Here is a 23,348-nt window from a genome sequence, read left to right as displayed (position 1 = left end):
CAGTACTTGGAGCTACGGTGCTGTAGCCATAATGGAGACTTGGATATCATGGGGGCAGGAGTGGTTGTTGGATGTTCAGGGGTTTAGGTATTTCAAAAGGAATAAGGAGAGAAGTTAAAATGTGGGGGAGTGGCATTGCTAATCAGGGTTCGCATAATAGCTGCAGAAAGGGAGGTTGTCAAAGGGGGTTTGTCTACTGAATCATTATGGGTGGAAAAGAGCAGTTACTTTACTGGGAGCTTTCTATAGAACCCCCCCAATAGTAACAGAGACACAGAGGAGCAGATTGGGAGGCAGATTTTGGAAATGTGCAGAAGTAACAGGTTTGTTATCATGAGTGACTTCAACTTCCATAATATTGATTGGAACCTCCTTACTGTCAATAGTTTGGATGGAGCAGACTTTGTCAGGTGTGCCAAGGAAGGGTTCCTGACTCAATATGTAGATGGGCCGACTAGAGGGGAGGCCACATTGGATCTGGAGCTTGGCAACAAACCAGATCTGGTGTCAGATCTCTTGGTGGGACAGCATTTCGGTGATAGCAATCATAACTCCCTGACCTTTACTATAGTCATGGAGGGGGACAGGTGCAGACGGTATGGGAAAATATTTAACTGGGGGAGGGGGAGTTACAGGGAAATGCAGGACAGAAATGTGGAGGTTGTTTAGGGAGCACTTGCTGCAAGTACTGAATAGGTTTGTTCTACTGAGGCAAGGAAGGGATGATAGGGTGAAAAACCTTGGATGACAAGAGATGTGGAACATCTAGTCAAGAGGAAGAAGGAAACTTAAGGTTGAGGAGGCAAGGATCAGACAGGGCTCGAGAGGGTTACGAGGTAGCCAACAAGGAACTGACGTATGGAATTAGGAGAGCGAGAAGGGGGCATGAAAAAGCCTTGGCGGGTAGGATTAACGAAAACCCTAAAGCGTTCTACATTTATGTGAGGAACAAGAGGATGGCCACAGTGAGGGTAGGGCCAATCAAGGAAAGTGGAGGGAACAGGGAGCGAGTGCAGCTGAACACGTGGCTGCAGAGCTGCTGTAGGAGGGTGGGATTGAGTCAGAGGAGGTAAGGGAAGTCGTTAATGAATACTTGCTTCAGTATTCAAATATGAGAGGGACCTTATCGTTTGTGAGGACAATGTGAAACAAGCTAACGTTAAGGAGGAGGATGAGCTGGAAATTTAAAAAAAACATGAGAATATTAAAGGCCCCTGGGACAGACAGGAGATACCAAAGGTTACTATAGGATGCGAGGAGAGAGATTGGTTCGCCTTTGGCGATGATCTTTGTGTCCTCACTGTCCACTTCACTACTGCAGATTATTGGAGGATGGCAAATGTTATTCCCTTGTTCAAGAAAGGGAATAGGGATAAGCAATTTTAGAGAAGATGTGTAGCTCAGTTTGAGGTTCAATGACCTGGAATTGGGATAACCCTGGGAATTACAGACCAATCAGTCAGTCTTACATTGGTCGTGGGGAAATTACTGGAGAGGATTCTGACAGATAAGATTTATGATTATTTGGAAAAGCATAGCTTGATTAGAGATAGTTAGCATGGCTTTGTGAGAGCCTTATTGAATTCTTTGAGGATGTGACAAAATGCATTGATGAAGGTAGAGCAGTGGATGTCGTGTATATGTATTTTAGCAAGGCATTTGATAAGGTTCCCCATGGTAGGTTCATTCAGAAAGTAAGGAGGCATGGGATACAGGGAAACCTGTCTGTCTGGATATAGAATTGGCTGGCCCATAGAAGACAGAGAGTAGTACTTGATGGAAAATATTTAGCCTAGAGCTTGGTGACCAGTAGTGCTCTGCAGGAATCTATTCTGTGCTCTCTGCGATTTTTATAAATGAATTGAATGAGGAAGTGGAGGGTGGGTTCGTAAGCTTGCCAATGGCATGAAGGTTGTTGGAATGATAGATAGTTTGGAGGGCTGTTGTAGGTTGCAACGGGCCATTGACAGGATGCAGAACTGGGCTAATAAGTGGCAGATGGAGTTCAACCTGGAAAAATGTGAACTGATTCATTTTGGAAGGTCAAATGTGAATGCAGATTAGAGGGTTAAAGGCAGGATTCTTTGCAGTGTGGAGAAATAAAGGGGTCTTGGGGTCCATATCCACAGATCTCTCAAAGTTGCCACCCAAGTTGAAAAGGTTGTTAAGAAGGCGTATGGTGTGTTGTCTTTCATCGGCAGGGGAATTGAGCTTAAGAGCTGCAAGGCTATGCTGCAGGTCAATAAAGCCCTGGTTAGACCACACTTGGAATATTGTATTCAGTTCTGGTCACCTCATTACAAGAAGGATGTGGAAGCATTAGAGAGGGTGCAGAGGAGGTTTACCAGGATGCTGCCTGGACTGGAGAGCATAGCTTATGAAGAAAGGTTGAGGGATCTAGGGCTTTTCTCACTAGACCAAAGGAGGATAAGAGGTGATTTGGTAGAGGTGTACAAGATGGTGAGAGGCATATATAGAGTGGATAGTCAGAGATTATTTCCGAGGGCGGAAATGTCTATCATGAGGGAGCATAATTTTAAGGTGATTGGAGGAAGGTTTAGGGGAGATGTCAGAGGTCAGTTCTTTACACAGAGAGTGGTGGGTGTGTGGAATGCACTGCCAGCAGTGGTAGTAGGGTCAGATACTTGAGGGACATTTAAGTGATACTTGGATAGGCAGATGGATGGGTCTGTAGGTTAGTTTAGCCTTAGAGTAGGATAAAAGGTCAACACAACATAGAGGGGTGAATGGCTTGTACTGTTCTATGTACTAAACACCGAAGAGGGAAAACCTCAAACTGGTTATAAGGAAATAAAAATGTTGCTTAAGAAATTTCCTCAAATAAAAACCAACACTGGAATGGAACTTTCCAACCATGTACTGATGCAATCTGCTTCTTAAAAACAGACACATGATATAGTAATATTCTACAATGAATAGATGAATGTTTCAAGTTCTTGTATTTACCCGTCAGCTCTTGCTTTGCTTTGATTTCATCAGATAACTTGCTATAAATCTGATTTCTTTCATCTTCCGCTGACTTCAAATCAGCATTTAACTAAAAGAGATTTAAAAGTATTTCAAAACAATAGTTACAAACATCACATTGTCACAATGGAGTTTTAAAGCTTTTATTTTATTTTAAGTGGCTAATTGCTGGCAAATCGATATCAGCAAATTATATAGGGACAATTTTCATTCTCACGGGTCTGATGAGCTGAGTGATGGTCTCCTGTGCTGGATCAATTACTTTATGTATATTTTTTATATTCATTCTTGAAACAACAGTGTGACCATAAAGGCTAGCAGCTATTGCCCATTCTCGACTGTCCTTATCCAGATGACGATCAGACATCACTTTGAATCACTGCAGTCAGATTAGATTTGCCACAGGTTTTTGACACAGTGGAGGAAAATAAAGTGAGATTTTTCCAAATCAGAATGGTAAGTGGAAGGGACACCTACAGGTGATGAATTCCCCATATTTCTTCTGCCCTTGTTCTTCTGGGTGATCAAGATCACATGTTTTGAAGGCCCAGTTAAAGGAGCCTTGGTGAGCTCATCTTGTAAATAGTACACACACACTGCTGCCACAGTACTCTGGGGGTGGAGGGAATGAAGTTTGAAGTTTGAGGTGCTGAATGGGTGCAAATCAAGTGGGGTGCTTTGTTTCAGATGGTATGTGTGTGTTTTTTCTGATTATTGCTGGTGCTTCAAGGCAATTTAACAGCATTCCATCACATTCCCAACTTGTGTCTTGCGGATGGTGGACAGATTTTGGACAGTCCCACACCACCACCCCCACCTTACTAGTTTAAATCCTCCCGAGCAGCTCAAGCAACTCTCCCTGCCAGTATATTAGTCCCCTTCCAATTTAGATGCAATTTGTTCTTCTTGTACAGGTCACTTCTACCCCAAAAGAGATTCCAATGATCCAAAAATGCTTCTCCCATACACCAGCTCCTCAGCCATGCATTCATCTGCTCTATCCTATTCCTGCCCTCACTAGCTCGTAGCATCGGGAGTAATCCAGATATTACTACTCGAGGACCTCCTTTTTAAATTCCTGCCTAACTCTCTGAAATCTCCCTTCAGAATCTCAACCTTTTCCCTTCCTATGTTATTGGTTCCAATGTGTACAATAACCTCCTGCTGGCCCCTCTCCCCCGTGAAGACATTTTGCACTCTCTCGGAGACATCCTTGATCCTGACATAAAGGAAGCAACACACCATTCTGACTTTTCACTGCTGGCCACAGAAATGTCTTTCTGTACCTCAGACTAGAAAGTCCCCTAACACAATTGATCTCTTGGAACTAAACTAGTAGGTTAGGTGAATTGCCCTTGCTTTTAAAAAAAAACATACCCCTCGTTGCATTAAAGCTAGTCTCAATACCAGAAACATGGCAGTTTGTGCTACATTCCCCTGAGTATCCATCACCCCTTATATTTTCCAAAACAGCATACCTGTTTGAAATGGGGGTAGCCACAGAAGACACCTAGACTCTCTTATCTTTCTTTCTTGAAGTTAACCTTGGGGGCTTTGGGATGGGGAGGGGACCTTGCTGCTGATTGACTTGTTGCTCTTGGAAGACAGATCATTTCCCACTTGCTCCGATTCTGCGTAGAGCCTGCTGCTGGCCTGTCAAGTGCCTGAGTGGAACAAAACGTGGCAAGCCTTCCTGAAAAGCTGTGCTCAGGGCTCTTGCAACACTTCAGCCAGTGGCGGAGACCCTTTACATCTCCACAAGATTTCACTCTGCTTCCGTTTATGTAAAATTGTGGTTCGGTGATATATAAAAAACATTGTCCTCTATGTATTAAAAATACTTTATTAATTAATTAGGGACAAGAAAGGGCTAAGCTAAGTTATGCTAAGTTTTTTTTCATGTTTTGTTGAATGGAAGCAGCAGTGCAGAAGCACTCCAGTTCATTTCTCCAAAATACAGCACAGAACAACCTCGATTGGGTGGGGAGTATTTTGTTTGGATAACAGAGTTCAGATAGCAGATAGCGTTTTTACAGGATAATTGAAGTTCGGCTAACTGAGGTTGTTCTGTATATTGAACAAACAGTTAATGGTACTAACTGTTTTATTTTTCTGTGAGAATCACTATCTCTCCAGTAGTACAAAGGATATTAGGATATGTTGGCATACTGTAAAACTTAACATTCAAATCACACATTTCAAAGCAAGTACATTATGTGGAGCATCAGGAAGATAGAATATTGCCCAGGAATATCTTATTAGAAAGTATGAAAACAAGTGACATACCATAGAGATTATACCGCAAACTGTAACTTACCTTCGCAAAATAAATCAATTTTTCAATTTTTTCCTTTTGTTGTTCTTCTGACATTTCTAAGACACAAAAAAAACATGTTTTAGACAAACAAGTTAGCCTTCTGAGAATCCAAAAAAAGGCCATGAAATTTAACACCAATCAACCTGGAAGCACACATACTAAGTGAAAGTGTGGCATATTAGTGGGAAGGTCCTTAACCAGAATTAGTTGATCCAGCTCATTCAATCAGAACTTAGGACAGTGTTCAAAAGATAAAAATGATATTACTTCATCCTATTCAGCAGTACTATTCAGAATCTGGCCCTTGAGCCATCTGTGGCCTGAACGTGGCTTTGCTGTAGTCTTTCAGAGCTATCAGCTTGCTGCCATTAACCTGCTCACTAATTCTCCTACTCATTACCATCCTCATGTTTAGTGCCCGTCCTATACTCGCCTTCCCACCACGCCTCCTTTACTCACCACTTCCCTCACAAATTTCCCACGAGCTGCCTGTGCCACTTTCTCCTTCCCTCCCACTTGCACTTCCTTGCTTTTGTTATCCATCTCTTAAGCCCTTGCTCACAACGGTTCAGAGAGGGAAGCAGCACGCCAAAGGGTCAGTGAGGGAAATGTTAAGCTGGTAGTTCAGCAAACAGGAGAATGGACTGAGTGAGATCATTGTGGAGTGAAATGGCAAGTGAGAGGGTTGGCAAGGAGAAGGAAAGCAGTGGGCAAAACAGGCCGTCAGCAAGAGGATTGTGGTAAGTAGTTATTTAATAACTCATATTTAAGTGTTGAAGTGTTTTTTATGACATGCATTGTATGTAACAAGATTTTTTTTTGAAGAAGTAAATCACAATTAATCCTTATGTATTTTTAAACTCTACTTTGGAGGTCTGTTCAAACTCCCAAAACTTCTCCCTAGTTTTCCAGTCAATATCACTGCTACCGAATAAGGACATATGTAGGAAAGCACCTGAACTTCAGCAAGACATTGGCATCATTTGTATTAAAACAAACAAACCAACCAACCAACCAACCAACAAATTAATTGATGCTGTAAGCAAATAACACTACAAAAGAAATAAAACAGCTAAACAATTATTACCCCATATTTTGAGAAATAGCTACTTTCAATGGATGGCTGGGGGTTTAGTACCAGGGTAATTTCTGAATTGTCAGAACAATCTTAACAATAAAGAAATTCTGGAGATTTTTGAGGAGCCCACAATAAGGGTAATGCTGTTGACGTGATTACATGGACTTTCAAAAGGTATTCAATACAGTGCTATACGGAGTTGTGAGAAAAGGTATAGCTTGTGGAGTAAAGGGACAATAGCAATGTGGATACAAAATCAGTTGAAGGAAAGGAAGACAGAGTTAAAGGATATTTTTCAGGCTGGAGGAAGGTTTGTGGTGGCATTCCCCAAGGGTCAGGTTACAGAACCATTTATTTTCCTGCTTTATATTAATAATCTCTTAATGGGCTGAAGTCAATACCCAAGTTTGCAATGGTACAGAAGTTGGAAACATTGTAAACTGTGAGGGTGGTGTAATGCTACAAAACAACATGGACAAGTTGGTGAACTAGGCAGATGGGTGGGTAGCAAATAAGATTCAATGAAGATACAAATGAAGTAATTCATTTGGTATAAATAACATGAGGATACATTATAAAGAGGGCACTATAATAAAAGATGTGCAGGAGCAGAGAGAGATTTATGAGCATAAGTCACTAAAGATGGCAGAACTAGTACAGCGAGATGTGGAGAAATCTTTTCCAAAGTGTTGTGAATCTTTGGAAGGCTCTAACTTGAGAGTTACAGATGCACCATCATTGAAAAGATTTAAACTGCAGATAGGCTGATTGATTACCTGAGAAATCAAGGGATACAGGGAAAGAACAGGAAGGTAGAGACAAAGTCCTAAGTCTGAATGGCAGATCAGGCTTGAATGGGCTGTATGATCTTCTCCTGTTCCTTTTTTTTATCTTCTTTTTCCAGACTATTATTGGTACCAGCAAACACACCAACAACTAGATTTAGCTATTCTTTTTTAAAAAAAACTCTTCAATTAGACCTAATATTAATTCACTGAATCACTAGCTAAGCACTCCCCACTTTCAGGTTTAGATCCATTTTGCCCTAGCTATTACCTTCAGTAGGACTTTCCTCCTCAGGTACATTCCATAATTTCATCTTTAGAAGGCAGCTTGTTAGAGTCTGTAAATAAAGAAAAATCAGAAATGAATATTTTTAAGAACTGCTTGCATTATTACTTGATTTTATAGGAACAAGACCTTACCTTCACCTCATTCTCTTTACTTGCAAAAACTCTCCGAATATCTTTCTGTGTCTTCTCGCATAATTTAATTTGTTCAGAACGTTCACTGTACCGCTCCTCCCATCCTTCTGATTCTTGCAATAGCTACAGAATACAATCATGAGAATGGCTTGTAAGACACCCGCTACATAGTGGGGTATGATCAATACATTCAAAACATTTGATCCGATCAAGAACCTGCATCTCAGTTATAACAAATACAATTATCCACTTAGTTATAAAATAGAACATAAAAGTGAACTAGCATCCAGATCCACAAGTCCAGACAAAACTGCACAAAGGCTTAAAAATTTGAACAGAGGAGAAATTAAATATACAGTGACAAACTGTTATTAGACAATGCTGGAAAGAAAACATTGTAACTTTTGATATTCAAAAATACAACCTAGTGAACTTGGTTACAAATGAATAGCCATGATTATACAAAATAAATTCCAAATCTTAAATCAGGACACTTATCAAAAACTGGAGATTGGAAGCTAGGCACTATCCTATAGAAAGGGAGAAAGAAAATGGTTTGCAAAAGTTAACTTCAATATCTCTTAGCTATTAGATGCTGCGCAAGATGGTGAGAAGCTTGGAAAACGTTTCATTGTTTCATACAAAATGAGAACCACAGTTTATGCTGCAAGATGGTCAAAGGAATAAAAATATTACAACATAAAAGGGTAAAAAAATTCAAACAAATCATACTAAACCCTCTTTAATTATTATTAAACTCATCTCTAGTTAATCATCATTAAATTATCACTGCCATAGCTCATTGTTATTCTATACACAATATCAGTTAGCATCCTTGAAGAAACAAAGGCCAAACAGATACATTTTATACTTTGCAGGATATAAAATGTTTGAGTGAAATATTTCAGCCATACCTGTTCTTTGCTTTGTTTAAGATGATAATTTTCTTCTTGCGCAGTTTGGAAGGATTCCTGATGCTTGGAGTTGTTAATCTGAATTGCTTTTAATTCATTTGTAGTCTTAAAATACAAACAGACATTGAATTATTTTCTGTCTCATTGTAAACAAAATCAGCATTACTCAATCGTGTGTTGTATGCCTTACCTCTTCAATTTGGACTTGAAGGTTCTGTGCTTCATTTTCTAGGGTAGTTAAATTTGCTCGGATTTCTGTAATCTGCAAGCAGTAAACTTGCAATTAAAACTATACAGGACCAATACTTCCAGCTTTCTTCATACATTTGACAACACTTTTATACAGCTGTTAGCTAGTTATAATAGTTAACAATGGATTAAAATAAAAAAAATGGAACTGCTCAGTTACTACATACCAAATTGCTGCACTGGGATCTGGTTTGCTTTTCTTCTTCTAGGTCCTGTGTGAGCTGATCAATGGTTTGTCTAAGATTGCCATTTGACTTATCCAACTTGGCATATGCGTCCTAAGAAAAAGTTTTACAAATGAAGTTGATCCTAAACATCATCTCACCTGTACAGAAAAACTCAACTGCAAAAAAAAACTTAGCTCCTCAAAGCTATTTTAACACCCTTTTGCCACCATCTGAAATCAAGAATAAGGAGATTTTAACTTAAGTTAGAAAAGCATAAAAACTCTAATTGGATCAGATTTTCTTTCGATGTAGCAAGATTGCAACCTTCTTCCTCCCCTCACACAAACATCCAACACATAAAACTGAGTCTGTTCTATGCTGTATCAGCAGTTGTAAAATTAATTTTATAAAATGGCAACAGGGAAGACTGATTATTTTAAAATCCCCATATTAAAAATCTGCACATGATCCTGGAATTCCTAATCGAATATTTGAAATTACAAACTAATCACTGCCAACTCCCACTTTACATCTTTCTCTTTGATAATTATTGGTATGGTCTGAAATACATGATTCTTGAAAAAGGGAATTAGTTGGCAGTAGATAGTTCAATTGTGAAATGAGAAACACAAAGAAAAAAAATTAAGTAGTCAGAAGGGTATGAAAATGCTAAATATGCAAAACAATCTAAGAGATATACTTCAAATTATGATCAATTCAGAATGTTTGGTTTAGAACACTGTAACGGTGAGCATAATGCAAGATGTTTAATGCTAATATTACACTGAAGGGAAAGAGCTGCATCACTGATGAAAAAGTTGACATTGTCAACACAGTTATTGAAAGGCATCACTGGGATGCAATAACATCTGTGGACATGCTGATTATAAAATATCTAAAGAACTGGGTTCTGGAGGGTTCTAATAATGTAATTATAATGTTCCTACCACTGGGTTAGGAGAATTGGGGTCAAGTCCCATCTACACCAATGCTGTGCCATAACATATCTGAACAGGTTGACTTAAAAAAAAAACGAGCTGGTTCGTAAGGGCTCTTGTGGCGCAGTAATAGTATCCCTATCTCTGAATCAGGTGGCCTGAATTCAAGTCCCACCTACTCCAGAGCTGTACAATAACATCTTCAAGCAGGGTTATTAGTAAATAGCTACATGAAATTAATCTTTGTACATTAAAATAAATCAATAGTCACACAAAAAAGAAAAGTTAGGGTACTTGTGGCACAGTGGTAGTAGACTAAGATCAATTCCCACCCGCCCCAGAGGCATATCATTAAATATCTGCACAAGATTCAGTAACAATATCTTTAAACTAGGATAGAATTTCTAAAGTTGGGCTAAGTTTGGAAAATGAAAACTGAGTTATTAACTGGGCATTGAGGGGACTGGGGTGCATTATTTCCCCCTCCAACACTATTTTGCTTTCATCCCCTTCTTTTTTTCCTGTTATTTTTACACAGTCCCTCGTGGTAGTTCACTGGTGATTGGCTAATTTAGTGGTGGGTTTCTTTATTTCAGAAAAAGAGAGTTGGTGCTTTTGTTGTGCTGTGGGAGTGTCTCTACCTTTGGGCCAAAAGTCCAGAGTTCCCTCATAACACATCTGACCAGGCTGATTATAAATATCTACAATTAGGGAAGACTTGTGAGACAACAAAGTGGGGGTGTTGCAGCCTCTAGGCCAGAAGACCCAAATTCAAGTTCCACCTGCTCCAGAAGTGTGTAATTACATGCCTGAATGGGCTGATTAGAAAATGTCTTTAAAAACAACTGGATTCTAAAGTGGCCACTGTAGGATCTGGGATATATTAGCTTCTCCCCCACCCAACATTATTTTGATTCAGTTTCCCAACACCCCCCCCCCTCAGATTTACCCCTGTTTTCAGGTTTTGATTAATAATACAATATTCTTGTTGAGCAGTTTGTTTTTTGTTTCTTAATCTGGTTATTTGGTTTATTTAAAAAGATAGAGCTGAGTTCTTCTCTTGTGGGGTTGGCTTCTGGATGAAGAAAGAATAGAGAAGAGAATAATTAAACTGGTATTTGAGTTAAACTATAAATTTACAATGAAGCTTTTGTAAATACCCGAAAAGTCTTCTACTGTTTAATTCAAAATACGGATGTTGATCTGTTAAACACACACTGCCCTCTTTGGAAAGTCTCAAATGCTCAACTAGGCAACACCAAGTCTTCCACAGGATCCCTCCGGGGCAAAAATTCCACCATTCCTCCCCTATCCTCAAGTCACCAACCAATCAGGGTTATGCAGCTGTCATTGGAAGTGTAGCTGCTGACAATGCACACAGGAAGATCTCTAGCAATGATGAGGAATCCAGGCCACTTGAGAGTGGCAGTGAGAGGAGTTCACTTGGTGAGGTTACTAAGAGGAGGGTAGCTCTGTGGAACACCCTGACATTGGGTATCGTGATCAGGTTGTGCCTTTTCTTTCACTGGCAGCACTTTTAATACCTTGTTAGTGCTCACGAAATAGGGTCAAGTTTACAGCTGTCAGTTACAGTGACTATGAGGAGAACTTAGATGTTAGATCTTACTCCTCCAAAACCCAAAGCTGTTCTCCCCACAAGTCCATATGACAAAATAGTGGGTGCTCCTTAGAGCACTCCTCAGTATCAATCCTTTTGACTCATATACAGTAGAGCATAAAACAGATCCACATATACTTGACAATATATTTTTAGGTTATAGCTCTAAAGATAATTTTAAATTTCACTCATCCTCAATCTTCTGGCCATCTTATTCAAATATTTTTCCTGAAACTAACTCACAATATTCTTACCTGAAGCTGTAAAGTTGTTGTTTCTGTTGATTCTTTTAAGTCAGCAGCATTCTTTATAGATGATTCAAATTCTTTGTACTGAAAATGAGAACAATTGTTTTAAACTATAGATAAATAATTAATAAAGATAGATCTTAACTTATTTTTGTACAAATGAAAAAATCGTGGCAGTTCAATCAATTCTGGATATTAAATTGTAATAAATTAAGTTAAAAATGCATTACTTCTCCAAATAGACTTTACACTAAAATGAGCAGATTTTCAACTGACCAGCTTTTAATTAGTAATAGTAAAAGTTACAATTCAGCAGCTGGTAACAAACAATAGGACAACTGAAGTAGTAGAAACTACTGTACATACCTTTTGTGTGCAATCACTTAGTCTTTCGAGAAATTTACATTTTTCATCCAGCAGCTGAGAAACTGTCCCTGCAAGTTGTTTTTCTCTCCCTAAAAAAATTCGAAATATAATGAAATTGAAAGATAAACTGATTATAATACAAATGTAAACTCACTGCATCAGGATGTAATACATAAAACTAACGTGACTTACCGAAGTACCTTCTGCTTTTGATCTGAAAAGAAAGCATATACTATCAGTTAACACGTAGTTCAATACAAGCATCACATGAACATCATCGTCTCTAGAGTATATTGATGCATTTATTTTGTGAAGTAAGTTTTGTAAAATAAGTAACTGTAATTTGCAACAAACATACTTACTGCTTGGCAGATCCTTTGTATAAACAGCAATGTGGTAACAAACCCCACCAGAGCTGGAATCAGGAACAACTCGGTGTAAGTACCTTGCAGGTTCAAAATAGTTTCAGCATCTTCAGACAACGCATCCATCACCTTCAGGTAGAACTGAAAAAAAGTATCACTCAGAGACGGGGCAAGGTTTAAGGAAGCATCAGTAACAGTAATACCTAGATTGTGGGTAATATTTTCTATAATAAATGGAGAAGATAATAGTGACAGCAATTTGACAGTCAAATCAAATATATTAACAAAAGTAACAGCAATGATGTGATCTATAGTAGCAGTAATATTACCAAACACCCGCAACTGGTAATACCCAAATCAGTATCATTACCCAAATCATAGCCAGAGATCACTGCCAGAAATATTTGTCAGCTTAACAGTTGAGAGTAATAACAATATGAACAAAATTAATGGACAAGCTGTTACATGCATCAACAAAGAAAGTGATGTAATCAAATGTACCAGTGGAAGAGATGTCAGTCAGGATAATATTATCAACAATGCCAGAAGGCATGACATTATCGTTGTCACATTCTTTTGGTAATACCCTTATTTTCCTTTAAGGCAATGGTGACAGGCTGGTTTGGCAGTGGTTCAACAGGTACATGACTGGACAATGCAAATGACTAAGCTGTTGAGTTCCTCTTCTTGTGCTTGCTCTCTGCTTTTCGATGTTTGCTTACATTCAAAGGAAGCTGCATTGATTTTTCATTTGGTTGTGCCGGATTGGTATTTGGTTTCCCCAGAACTCTTAATAAAAGTTTAAAGTGACCTTCTTTTGAACACCATGAAAATGCACTACAGAGTTAAACCAGGCTAAACAAATCCTAAACAGCTGGGATTAGGAAACCTGTGCTCTCTCCTGGTCTTGGTCTACCAAAGTAGTTTACTGGGATATTGCTGCTCTCACATGCTAAAAACAACTTGGGAGCCACAGATGAGAAATTGGTAAAATGAGGACCAAATAGGATAAACCATGTCAGACTGCAACAAGCCCACTTGTGAAAGGTACCATTGCTCCATACACAATTATGCTTGTATGACAAATGAGTTAAAGGCAGTTACACAGTCAAGCAAAAGGCAGGAAATAATATCCACAAGATTTGGCTGAGGGACCATAGTTGCTCATCATTTACCCAAAAGTACTGGACTTAGGAATTAGAAATGAGTTTTAAAATTTTGCACACTTACACCAAATTGAACTGTGAGATTAATTCGTGAGCTGTGAGGACAGCTGCAACAAACTTCAATACATATTAGTGTAAGATGGCACGTTTGTGCAAGAATAATCCCATACCACTTGGAAATAACTATCAAAATATAAGAGAGGGATTTGGATCTGGGGATCACACATTTTAATCGGCTCATTAAAGAACTTAAAGCACTGAAGCACTTATTTCAAAAAGGTTAGAATTTTTAAAAAAAGAGTAATTGCTTTATACTGTACATGGTGGGGGGAGAAGAGAGAAAGAACTGGTCACATAATACTTTGGACCACTAAATAATTCTGCTTTCTGTACGATTAAAAGAATATGCAGAAGTCCGAAAAGGTGCAAATAAAGAATCAATAAGATAATATAGAAATTGAGATGTTATACTTATCAGGAAAGACTCAGCTGGTCAAGCCTCTTTTCTCTAGATAAACTAAGATATGATATAACCTCCTGCGATGACACGGAATATAACAGAACATATAATTGGGTTTCCCTGACTCCAACAAGAGGCATTACTGCAATTCCTAGGATAGTGCTGATCGTTCTGGATGTTATGACTGCAATTTGAGGTTACATTACTGTAATTCCTTGAAGAACACCAGACTGTGCATGGGCAATTATTATTATTATTCCAATAACAAGATCGGATATACTGCTGAGATATTACTGCAATTGCCAAGGTCGCATCGGATGATGTTATTGTAACCCTTGGGGTAACATTGACTGAACTGGGGAGTATATTACTGTAATTCCCAAGGTGAGCCAGACTGTATGGGGGGGGGGAATGGTATAATACTATTGTAATTCCCAAACACCGCCTGTGCCGAGATGACATCACAATAACCCGCGTCATAAATACCAGGGTCAGTTCCCCAGCCAGCTGCTGTAATCACGGCCTCCTCCTCCTCGCGCTCTCTCTATCTCTCCGTCAGACCGGGCCCTCTGGGCCGAACGCCATCTTTAAAAGACAGCGGTCTCCCTTTACATATCCGAGTCGAAGGTCATTACAGGGAAACAACTTCCGCTCTCGTGGAGAGCAAGAGGACAGAGACGGGGGACGGGAAGGAGAATGAGAATAGGTTGGGGGAGTGAGTGAGTGAGTGAGTGAGTGAGTGAGGGAGTGAGGGAGGGGGGGAGTGAGGGAGGGAGTGAGGGAGTGAGGGAGGGAGGGAGGGAGTAGAGAGTGGGAGGGGGGCGGTGTGGTAGTGGTGAGGGGTGTGGAGGGGAGTAGGGGGTGTGGCAGTGGAGGGGAGTAGGGGGTGTGGCAGTGGGCAAGGGGTGTGGTGTGGAGCGGGTGAGGGGTGGTGGTGGTGGTGGGCGAGGGGGTGTGGTGTGGAGCGGGTGAGGGGTGGTGGCGGTGGGCGAGGGGGTGTGGCGGTGGGCGAGGGGTGTGGTGTGGAGCGGGTGAGGGGTGGTGGTGGTGGGCGAGGGGTGTGGTGTGGAGCGGGTGAGGGGTGGTGGCGGTGGGCGAGGGGTGTGGTGGGGAGCGGGTGAGGGGTGGTGGTGGTGGTGGGCGAGGGGGTGTGGCGGTGGGCGAGGGGTGTGGTGTGGAGCGGGTGAGGGGTGGTGGTGGTGGGCGAGGGGTGTGGTGTGGAGCGGGTGAGGGGTGGTGGCGGTTGGCGAGGGGTGTGGTGGGGAGTGGGTGAGGGGTGGTGGTGGTGGGCGAGGGGGTGTGGCGGTGGGCGAGGGGTGTGGTGTGGAGCGGGTGAGGGGTGGTGGCGGTGGGCGAGGGGTGTGGTGTGGAGCGGGTGAGGGGTGGTGGCGGTGGGCGAGGGGTGTGGTGGGGAGCGGGTGAGGGGTGGTGGCGGTGGGCGAGGGGGTTGGCGGTGGAGGGCAGTGGGTGCGGGCGTGTGGCAGGGGGTGAGTGGTGTGGTGGCGAAGGGCAGTGTGTGAGGGGGTGTGGCAGTGGGCGAGGGGTGTGGTGGCAGAGGGGAGCGGGTGTGGCAGTGGGCGAGGGGTGTGGCGGTGGAGGGGAGCGGGTGAGGGGTGTAGCAGTGGGCGAGGGGTGTGGTGGTGGAGGGCAGTGGGTGAGGGGGTGTGGCAGTGGAGGGGAAGGTGGGTGTGGCAGTGGGCAAGGGGGTGTGGCGGTGGAGGGCAGTGGGTGAGGGGGTGTGGCAGTGGAGGGGAAGGTGGGTGTGGCAGTGGGCAAGGGGGTGTGGCGGTGGAGGGGAGTCGTGAGGGGGTGGCAGTAGGCGAGGGGGTGGCGGGGAGCGGGTGAGGGGGTGTGGCGGTGGGCGAGGGGTGTGGTGTGGAGCGGGTGAGGGGTGGTGGCGGTGGGCGAGGGGTGTGGTGTGGAGCGGGTGAGGGGTGGTGGCGGTGGGCGAGGGGTGTGGTGTGGAGCGGGTGAGGGGTGGTGGCGGTGGGCGAGGGGTGTGGTGGGGAGCGGGTGAGGGGTGGTGGCGGTGGGCGAGGGGGTTGGCGGTGGAGGGCAGTGGGTGCGGGCGTGTGGCAGGGGGTGAGTGGTGTGGTGGCGAAGGGCAGTGTGTGAGGGGGTGTGGCAGTGGGCGAGGGGTGTGGTGGCAGAGGGGAGCGGGTGTGGCAGTGGGCGAGGGGTGTGGCGGTGGAGGGGAGCGGGTGAGGGGTGTAGCAGTGGGCGAGGGGTGTGGTGGTGGAGGGCAGTGGGTGAGGGGGTGTGGCAGTGGAGGGGAAGGTGGGTGTGGCAGTGGGCAAGGGGGTGTGGCGGTGGAGGGCAGTGGGTGAGGGGGTGTGGCAGTGGAGGGGAAGGTGGGTGTGGCAGTGGGCAAGGGGGTGTGGCGGTGGAGGGGAGTCGTGAGGGGGTGGCAGTAGGCGAGGGGGTGGCGGGGAGCGGGTGAGGGGTGTGGCGGTGGAGGGGAGGGGGTGTGGCGGTGGAAGGGAGTAGGGGGTGTGGCAGTGGGCGAGGGGTGTGGCGGTTGAGGGCAGTGGGTGAGGGGGTGTGGCAGTGGGCAAGCGGTGTGGCAGTGGGCGAGGGGTGTGACGGTGTAGGGCAGTGGGTGAGGGGGGTGGCAGTGGGCGAGAGGTGTGGCGGTGGAGGGTAGCGGGTGAGGTAGGTGTGGCAGTGGTCAAGGGGTGTGGAGGTGAGCGAGGTGTGGCAGTGGGCGAGGGGGGTGACGGTGGTGGGGGGGCAGGGTGAGCGGGGTGTTGCAGTGGGCGAGGGGGGCGACGTGGGGAGGGCAGGGTTAGGGGGTGGCAGTGGGCAAGGGGGATGACGGTGGGGGGAGCAGGGCGAGGGGGTGATGGGGAGTGGGCGAGGGGGGTGGCAGTGGGCGAAGGGGGTGGCAGAAAGCGAGGGGCTGGCGGGTAGTGGGCGAGGGGGGTGGCAGTCGGCGAGGTGGATGGCGGTTAGTGGGTGAGGATGGGTGGTAGTGGGCGAGGGGGTGTGGCAGTGGATGTGGGGCAGGGTGTGGTGGTGCAGTGGGGGCAAGGTGTGGCGGTGGTGTCAGGTAGGGTGTGGCGGTGGAGTGGGGGCAAGGTGTGGCGGTGGTGGGGGGCAGGGTGAGGGGGTATGGCAGGTAGGCGAGTGGGTGTAGTGGTGGAAGGGGGGGTAGGGTGGGGGTGTGGTGGTGGGAAGGGCAAGGTGTGGCGGTAGAGGGGGGCAGGGCGAGGCGGGGTGGCAGTGGGCGAGGGGTGTGACAGTGGAAGGGGCAGGGCGAGGCGGGTGGCAGTGGGCGAGGTGTGGTGGGGAGTGGGTGAGGGGGTGGCAGTGGGCGAGGGGTGTGGTGGTGAGTGGGCGAGGGGGGTGGCAGTGGGCGAGGGGTGTGGGCGAGAGGGGTGGCAATGGGCGAGGGGTGTGGCGGTGGAGGGGAGTGGGCGAGGGGGGTGACAGTGGGCGAGGGGTGTGGCGGTGTAGGGGAGTGGGTGAGGGGGTTGCAGTGGGCGAGGGGTGTGGTGGTGGAGGGCAGTGAGTGAGGGGGTGTGGCAGTGGGTGAGCGGGTGTGGTGGTGGAGGGAGGTGGGTGAGGGGGTGTGGCGGTGGAAGTGGGGCAGAGTGGGGATGTGGCGGTGGGAAGGGCAGGGTGTGGCGGTGGAGGGGGGGCAGGGTGAGGGGGTGTGGCAGGTGGGCGAGTGGGTGTAGTGGTGGAAGGGGGGGCAGGGTGTGGGTGTGGTGGTGGGAAGGGCAAGGTGTGGCGGTAGAGGGGGGCAGGGTGTGGCGGTGGAGAGTGGGCAGGGTGAGGGGGTGACGGTGGTGGGGGGGCAGGGCGAGGGGGAAGTGGCGGTGGAGGGGGGGCAGGGCGAGGGGGAGGTGGCGGTGGAGGGGGGGGTATGGAGGGGTTTGAAGGAGAGGGGATGCAGGGAAGGGGTGTTGGCGCAGCAGATGGCGGATGCGGAAGTAGGTGGGTGATGGAGAGGAGATGGAGGGAGCATGGGGAAGGGAGGGGGCATGGGGGTGGTGGGTAGAGGACATGGGATGTGGTGGGAAGGGTGGAGAGGGCATGGGTAGGTGATGGGGAGGAGGGAAAGGGCATGGGATTGGGTGGAGGGGGCATGTGGGGAATGAGGGTGGTGGGTATGGGGAATGGGGGTGGTAGGTAGGTAGAGGGGACATGGGGAGAGGGATGAGGGGAGGGGGTGTGGGGAGAGGAGGTTGTGAGGGGTAGGAGGGGAGAGGATGTGGGTGATGGGGTGTGGGGGAGGAGGAGTGAGGGAGAGGAGGAGAGGACTGTAGGGGAGAAGGGGGGCGTGGGGTGGGGGTGGTGGAGAAGGCTGTGGGGGAGAAGAGGGGTTGTGGGGAGGGAGACTGTAGAGAGGTGGGTTGGGGAATGGTGAGGGGGGACATGGGGAGAAGGTTCAGCTGGAGGAGAAGGAGGAGCGGAAATGTAGGGAATCTTAAAAAAAAGATTGGTTGGGGAGGATAGCGTATGATGGGGATGGGATGAGAAATAAAAACTGAATACCTGCAGATGCTGTAAATCATTGATCAAAAAAAATACTGGAAATGCTCAGCAGGTCTGTCAGCCTCAAGAGAAATCAGAGTTAATGTTTTGGGGCCGGTGATCCTTCCTCAGGAGAGTGGAGGTGTGGTGGTGATTGGTGATATGATGGGGAGGACATGTTGAGGGGTGAGTGGGGATGGGATGGGAAGAGGGAAGAAAAGGGAGGGGATCCGGAAGTGGGATGGAAAAAATGGGAAGGGGAAGAAATTGGTGCAGGTGGAAGTGACGGGAAAGTGAAGTGAGAAGGGGATGAGGAAAGGGGAGTGTGAGTGAAGGTGATACTGGAAAGGGGTAAAAGAAGAGGAGGGTAAAGGATGGAAGGGGTCAAGGGAAGCTAGGGAGGTGGAAAACAGGAGGGAATGGATGGAGTAAAGGGGATGGGAGAGGAGATGGAGTGGGGGAAAGAAGGAGGAAAGAGTATAAGGGAGTGAGGAAACAGGGTAAAGTGAGTGGGGTTGGGAGGAAGAAAGGTAAAAAATTGGGAGGGAGACAAGGGGTAAAGGGGGAGGGGGAGGGGAGAGAAAAGGGGAAGGAGAAAGGATCAAGGGAGTGGAAGAGAAAAGGAAGGGGACAGGCAGGGAAGGATGGAAGGACAGATGAAGGAGAATTGGGAGGGATTAATAGCAGGGGAGGGAGAAAGAGAGGGTAGGGAGTTTGGCGAGGGGGTAGAGGTGTTTGGGGAAAGGAGTGGGATTGTTGGGGTGGTGACGGTTGAAAAGGAGAAGGCAGGTTGATGGAGTGTGAGAGAGTAGTTGAGGTAGGTAGTGATGGGGTAAGAGAGAGGGGTTACGAAAGGGGGAAAGGCAGGGTAGGGAAGGGCATGAGCGAGGGCAAGTTGGGGAAATGCATGAGTGAGATCACAGGAATGCATCAGTGCTCTAGTCCAAATACTCCATTCATCATAACATAAAATAAAAATACTTTTTCCAGGATGAATACTTAAATATATTTTCTCTGTCAGGGTTCAAACAAATATTGGTGCCATAAATATATGAATTAAGAAATTAATGTTATGGTAGATGAGTTTAAATCCCACAATGGCAGATAGTGAAATGAGAATTCAACTAGAAAATCTGGTATTTAGAACCAATCCGGGGGGCAGGGGAGGGTGGTGGGGAGGAGGGAAGCGAGATGCTGTCAATTGTTCTAAAATGCTATCTAATTCTAGAACAGTTGATTTCTTTCCCTAGTCTGACCTACATGTGACTCCAGACTCAGCAATATGGTTGATTCTGAATTACCCAATGGGGAATTGGGGGTGACCAATAAATGCTGTTTGAGACAGTGATGCTCACATACCATGAACGAATTTAGAAAGGATAATTGACATACATAGTAATGTAGAAGTGCGGGCCCGCTTGTGCCATGGTGGTAATGTCCCTATCCCTGGACCGAGGCCCAGGTTCAAGTCCTACCTACTCAAGAAGTGTGTAATAACATCTCTGACCACATTGTTTAGAAAAATAGCTCAAGTAAAAATTAAAAACAGATTTCTGTGTGGTGATTGGTTTCTGGAATAAAAACACTTTGGCCTGTGGGTTAATTTTGAAAAGATAAAGGGTGGAATTAATGGTTCAACATGTGTGGTCAGCATGTGTTGCATTGAAACAGACACAGTCTATGTACATTGAATATTTTTTCTTCATATTTCTTCAATTACCCTGGAAAGGTAAGGTATTTAAAACATTTTAGCAACTAGGTAGTTAAGGTCTAGGACCAGAGGGCATAATTTCAGAATAAGAGGTCACACATTTAAAACCACGATAAGGAAAATTTTCTTCTTTCAGATGGTAGTGTATCTATGGAATTCTTTACTGCAGAAGGCTTTCAAGACTTGGACATTAAGGCTGTCACAGATTTTTAATCAGTGAAGGAATCAAAGGTTACAAGGAAAAGATAGGGATGTGCTGTTAAGAATGATCAGATCAGACCTGATCTTAATAAATAGCAGAGTAGACAAAGTACTGAATAGCCAGGTTCTGTTCATACGTCTAATGGTCTTAACAGGTAAAACTAACTGTTGACACATTGCTGTTATGTAGTAGCAAGTAGTAATGAATTTCATCATTAACTGGATGTTGCTGTCAAGCCAATAAGTGTTATGCCCATTCACATAGATAGGTAATTTGTAAATTTCAGTGCTGGTGAGATGCTATGCTATGTGTCCTGAAGACTGTTTGCAATAAGCGGGGTTATGACCGTAGTCAGCCACCTACACTTGGTAAACTTACAACACTAGGAGATAGTGAGATTTGCAGATGCTGGAGATTAGAGTGGAAAGTGTGTTGATGGAAAAACACAGCAGGTCAGGCAGCATCCAAGGAGCAGGAAAATCGATGTTTTGGGCTGGAGCCCGTCATCAGGAATGATGCTGGAAGCCTCAGGGGTGGAGAGATAAATGGGAGTGAGCTGGGGCTGGAAGAAGGTAGCTGAGAGTGCAATAGGTGGATGGAGGTGGGGATAAAGGTGATAAGTCGGAGAGGAGGGTGGAATGGATGGGTGGAAAGGAAGATTGACAGGTGGGACAGGTCATGAGGGTGGTGCTGAATGGAAAGTTGGAACTGGGGTAAGGTGGGGAGAGGGGAAATGAGGAAACTGATGAAGTCCACATTGAAGGGTCCCGAGGCGGAAGATAATACGTTCTTTGTTGTGGTTCCGTTCGTCAAGCTGGGAATTTGTCTTGCAAACGTTTCGTCCCCTGTCTAGGTGACATCCTCAATGCTTGGGAGCCTCCTGTGAAGAGCTTCTGTGCTGTTTCCTCCGGCATTTATAGTGGCCTGTCTCTGCCGCGTTGTAACCGGAAGCGGCAGAGACAGGCCACTATAAATGCCGGAGGAAACAGCGCAGAAGCGCTTCACAGGAGGCTCCCAAGCACTGAGGATGTCACCTAGACAGGGGACGAAACGTTTGCAAGACAAATTCCCAGCTTGACGAACGGAACCACAACAACGAGCACCCGAGCTACAAATCTTCCCCCAAACTTTGAAGATGTTCTTTCTCCAGGCGTCAATTTTACCTGCTCCTTGGATGCTGCCTGACCTGCTGTGCTTTTCCAGCAATAAACTCACAATATTGCCCAATATTAGATACACCTCTGCAATTGGATAGCTTTTTTACATAATGCTGAATATGCTAACAACCAATTATTATTAAGGATTATCATTTGACCTCACTGTATGGTGTACTGGAGTGTATTGGAAGCTTCATACATTAATTCGTGGTGTCCAGTTCTTTACAGATGGAAAGCCACTGCCCATTTCAATAAAATAGAAGAACAGCCATTCTCCAGCTTATTTCTCAGGGTGAAGTATTCACCAATCCTCAAGAATTGTCCAAAGTCAAGGGAAAAACATGATATACTGTATAAGCACTGGTAGGTTGGCATGTGGCCTCTTATTGATAGAGGCATTGTCATTGAGAATTCACCAGTCAATGCCTTGTTTACAATTCAGACAAAACTTAACAGTTATCTGTCATTCATCACTAAGTAGTGAACAGAGGCTACATGCCAACTCACCAGTGCTCACATAGCATAACTAATTCACAATGCTTTGACAAAAATGTGTCTTTTTTCAGCTATACTCAATCTTGAGATGTTTATTCAATCACTCTTTCAAAAGGCCAAATAAGTGTCACCCTTAACTGAAGAGTATTTTTTTCCGAAATTGGAAAGACCAGCTGAGTAACTGCTTCTTAGTATGCTTTCTTCCAACTGAACCAGATAAAACAAGAACCTCTCCAAGCCAGTCAACTTTCAAAACAGCTTCAGCAGGAACTTACAGCAAAGCCAGTATTTATCACCAGTCATGTGATAGCCTTGCTGAAAATAAACTCCAAAGTCCCAATACTTGAAATAAAATTTTCCCTAATCCTATAAGAGTTATGGTCTTGGTGATGGAATGGATATGAGATTAAACAAGTGCTCAGGATTAAATAAGATGATACTCCATTGCAAAGGCAATACCTACAACTCCAATTTATTGCATTTCCCTGCCCCTTCAACATATCTACTGTCAAAACGCTGATTTATGCTTTTGTCATCTTGAAACTTGACTACTTCAATGTTCTCTTGACTGGTTGTTTTGCAATCCATAAACACTGATTTTAAACCTCTTCATCTCTAAAAACATGTGGAAATATCTTCAATTCTAGTCTCTTGCACAACTTAATGTTAATTGTTCCACCCTCAGTAGCCATGTCTTCGAATGCCTTGGTCATAAACACTAGAATTTTCTCCCTATATCACTGCCTGTCCAGAATCCCTTGTTTTCAGATGCTCCTCAAACCTTTAACATTTGCTATGTTTTTGGATGTTGTGTGCACAGATTAGATTTGAATGGTTTTGTCGGTTAATGCCAAGGCTCAGATGTGATAGGTGAGCAACTGAATAAGTTACTGCGTCAGTAGCATCTTACTCAAGTATAAAGCAAAATAGGAAAGGTGAGTAGAGAGAAGGAAAAAAAAACTTGTAAGTTCTAAAATTAAAGGAAATTAAATATATATATATTTGAATGAAACAATATGCAACAGAAGCACTGAAGTTGTAGCCCCAGCTCTTTGTGCATCACGATATGAAGTGTTACTTACATTGTTGATGAACTGGTCAGTTGCTATCTGGATAGCCTGGAAATCAAGGTCAAACACACTGGCTACTTTGTGGAAATCTATATTCTTGACACTCGGCTTATATTCTGTTAAGAACAAAATTAAATAATAAAGCAAAGTAATTC

General features: G+C 44.8%; 1 protein-coding gene across 6 annotated transcripts in view; it reads right to left on the bottom strand.

Annotated features, from left to right (window-relative positions):
* The window catches only part of mia2 (MIA SH3 domain ER export factor 2), a 66,366-nt gene that overhangs the window by 17,973 nt on the left and 25,045 nt on the right, over positions 1 to 23,348 (bottom strand). For all 6 annotated transcript variants that reach the window (XR_011960455.1, XM_072568867.1, XM_072568866.1 and 3 more), the window contains exons 6-17: positions 23,206 to 23,309; positions 12,451 to 12,594; positions 12,281 to 12,302; positions 12,089 to 12,177; positions 11,729 to 11,806; positions 8,919 to 9,029; positions 8,693 to 8,764; positions 8,503 to 8,607; positions 7,589 to 7,711; positions 7,440 to 7,506; positions 5,306 to 5,361; positions 2,968 to 3,058 (exon numbers count right to left, since the gene is read on the bottom strand). Coding sequence is in view for 5 of the 6 variants with exons in the window: in XM_072568867.1 (XP_072424968.1) it covers positions 2,968 to 3,058; positions 5,306 to 5,361; positions 7,440 to 7,506; positions 7,589 to 7,711; positions 8,503 to 8,607; positions 8,693 to 8,764; positions 8,919 to 9,029; positions 11,729 to 11,806; positions 12,089 to 12,177; positions 12,281 to 12,302; positions 12,451 to 12,594; positions 23,206 to 23,309 (1,062 nt within the window). In the remaining variant the exon portion in view is untranslated. The remainder of the gene's footprint in view (positions 1 to 2,967; positions 3,059 to 5,305; positions 5,362 to 7,439; positions 7,507 to 7,588; positions 7,712 to 8,502; positions 8,608 to 8,692; positions 8,765 to 8,918; positions 9,030 to 11,728; positions 11,807 to 12,088; positions 12,178 to 12,280; positions 12,303 to 12,450; positions 12,595 to 23,205; positions 23,310 to 23,348) is intronic.

Source organism: Chiloscyllium punctatum, chromosome 4 (genome assembly GCF_047496795.1).
Source record: "Chiloscyllium punctatum isolate Juve2018m chromosome 4, sChiPun1.3, whole genome shotgun sequence".
In the NCBI taxonomy this organism is placed as follows: Eukaryota; Metazoa; Chordata; class Chondrichthyes; order Orectolobiformes; family Hemiscylliidae; genus Chiloscyllium; species Chiloscyllium punctatum.
Note: the sequence above shows the minus strand (reverse complement) of the source record. Positions and strands in the feature narration are given on the sequence as shown.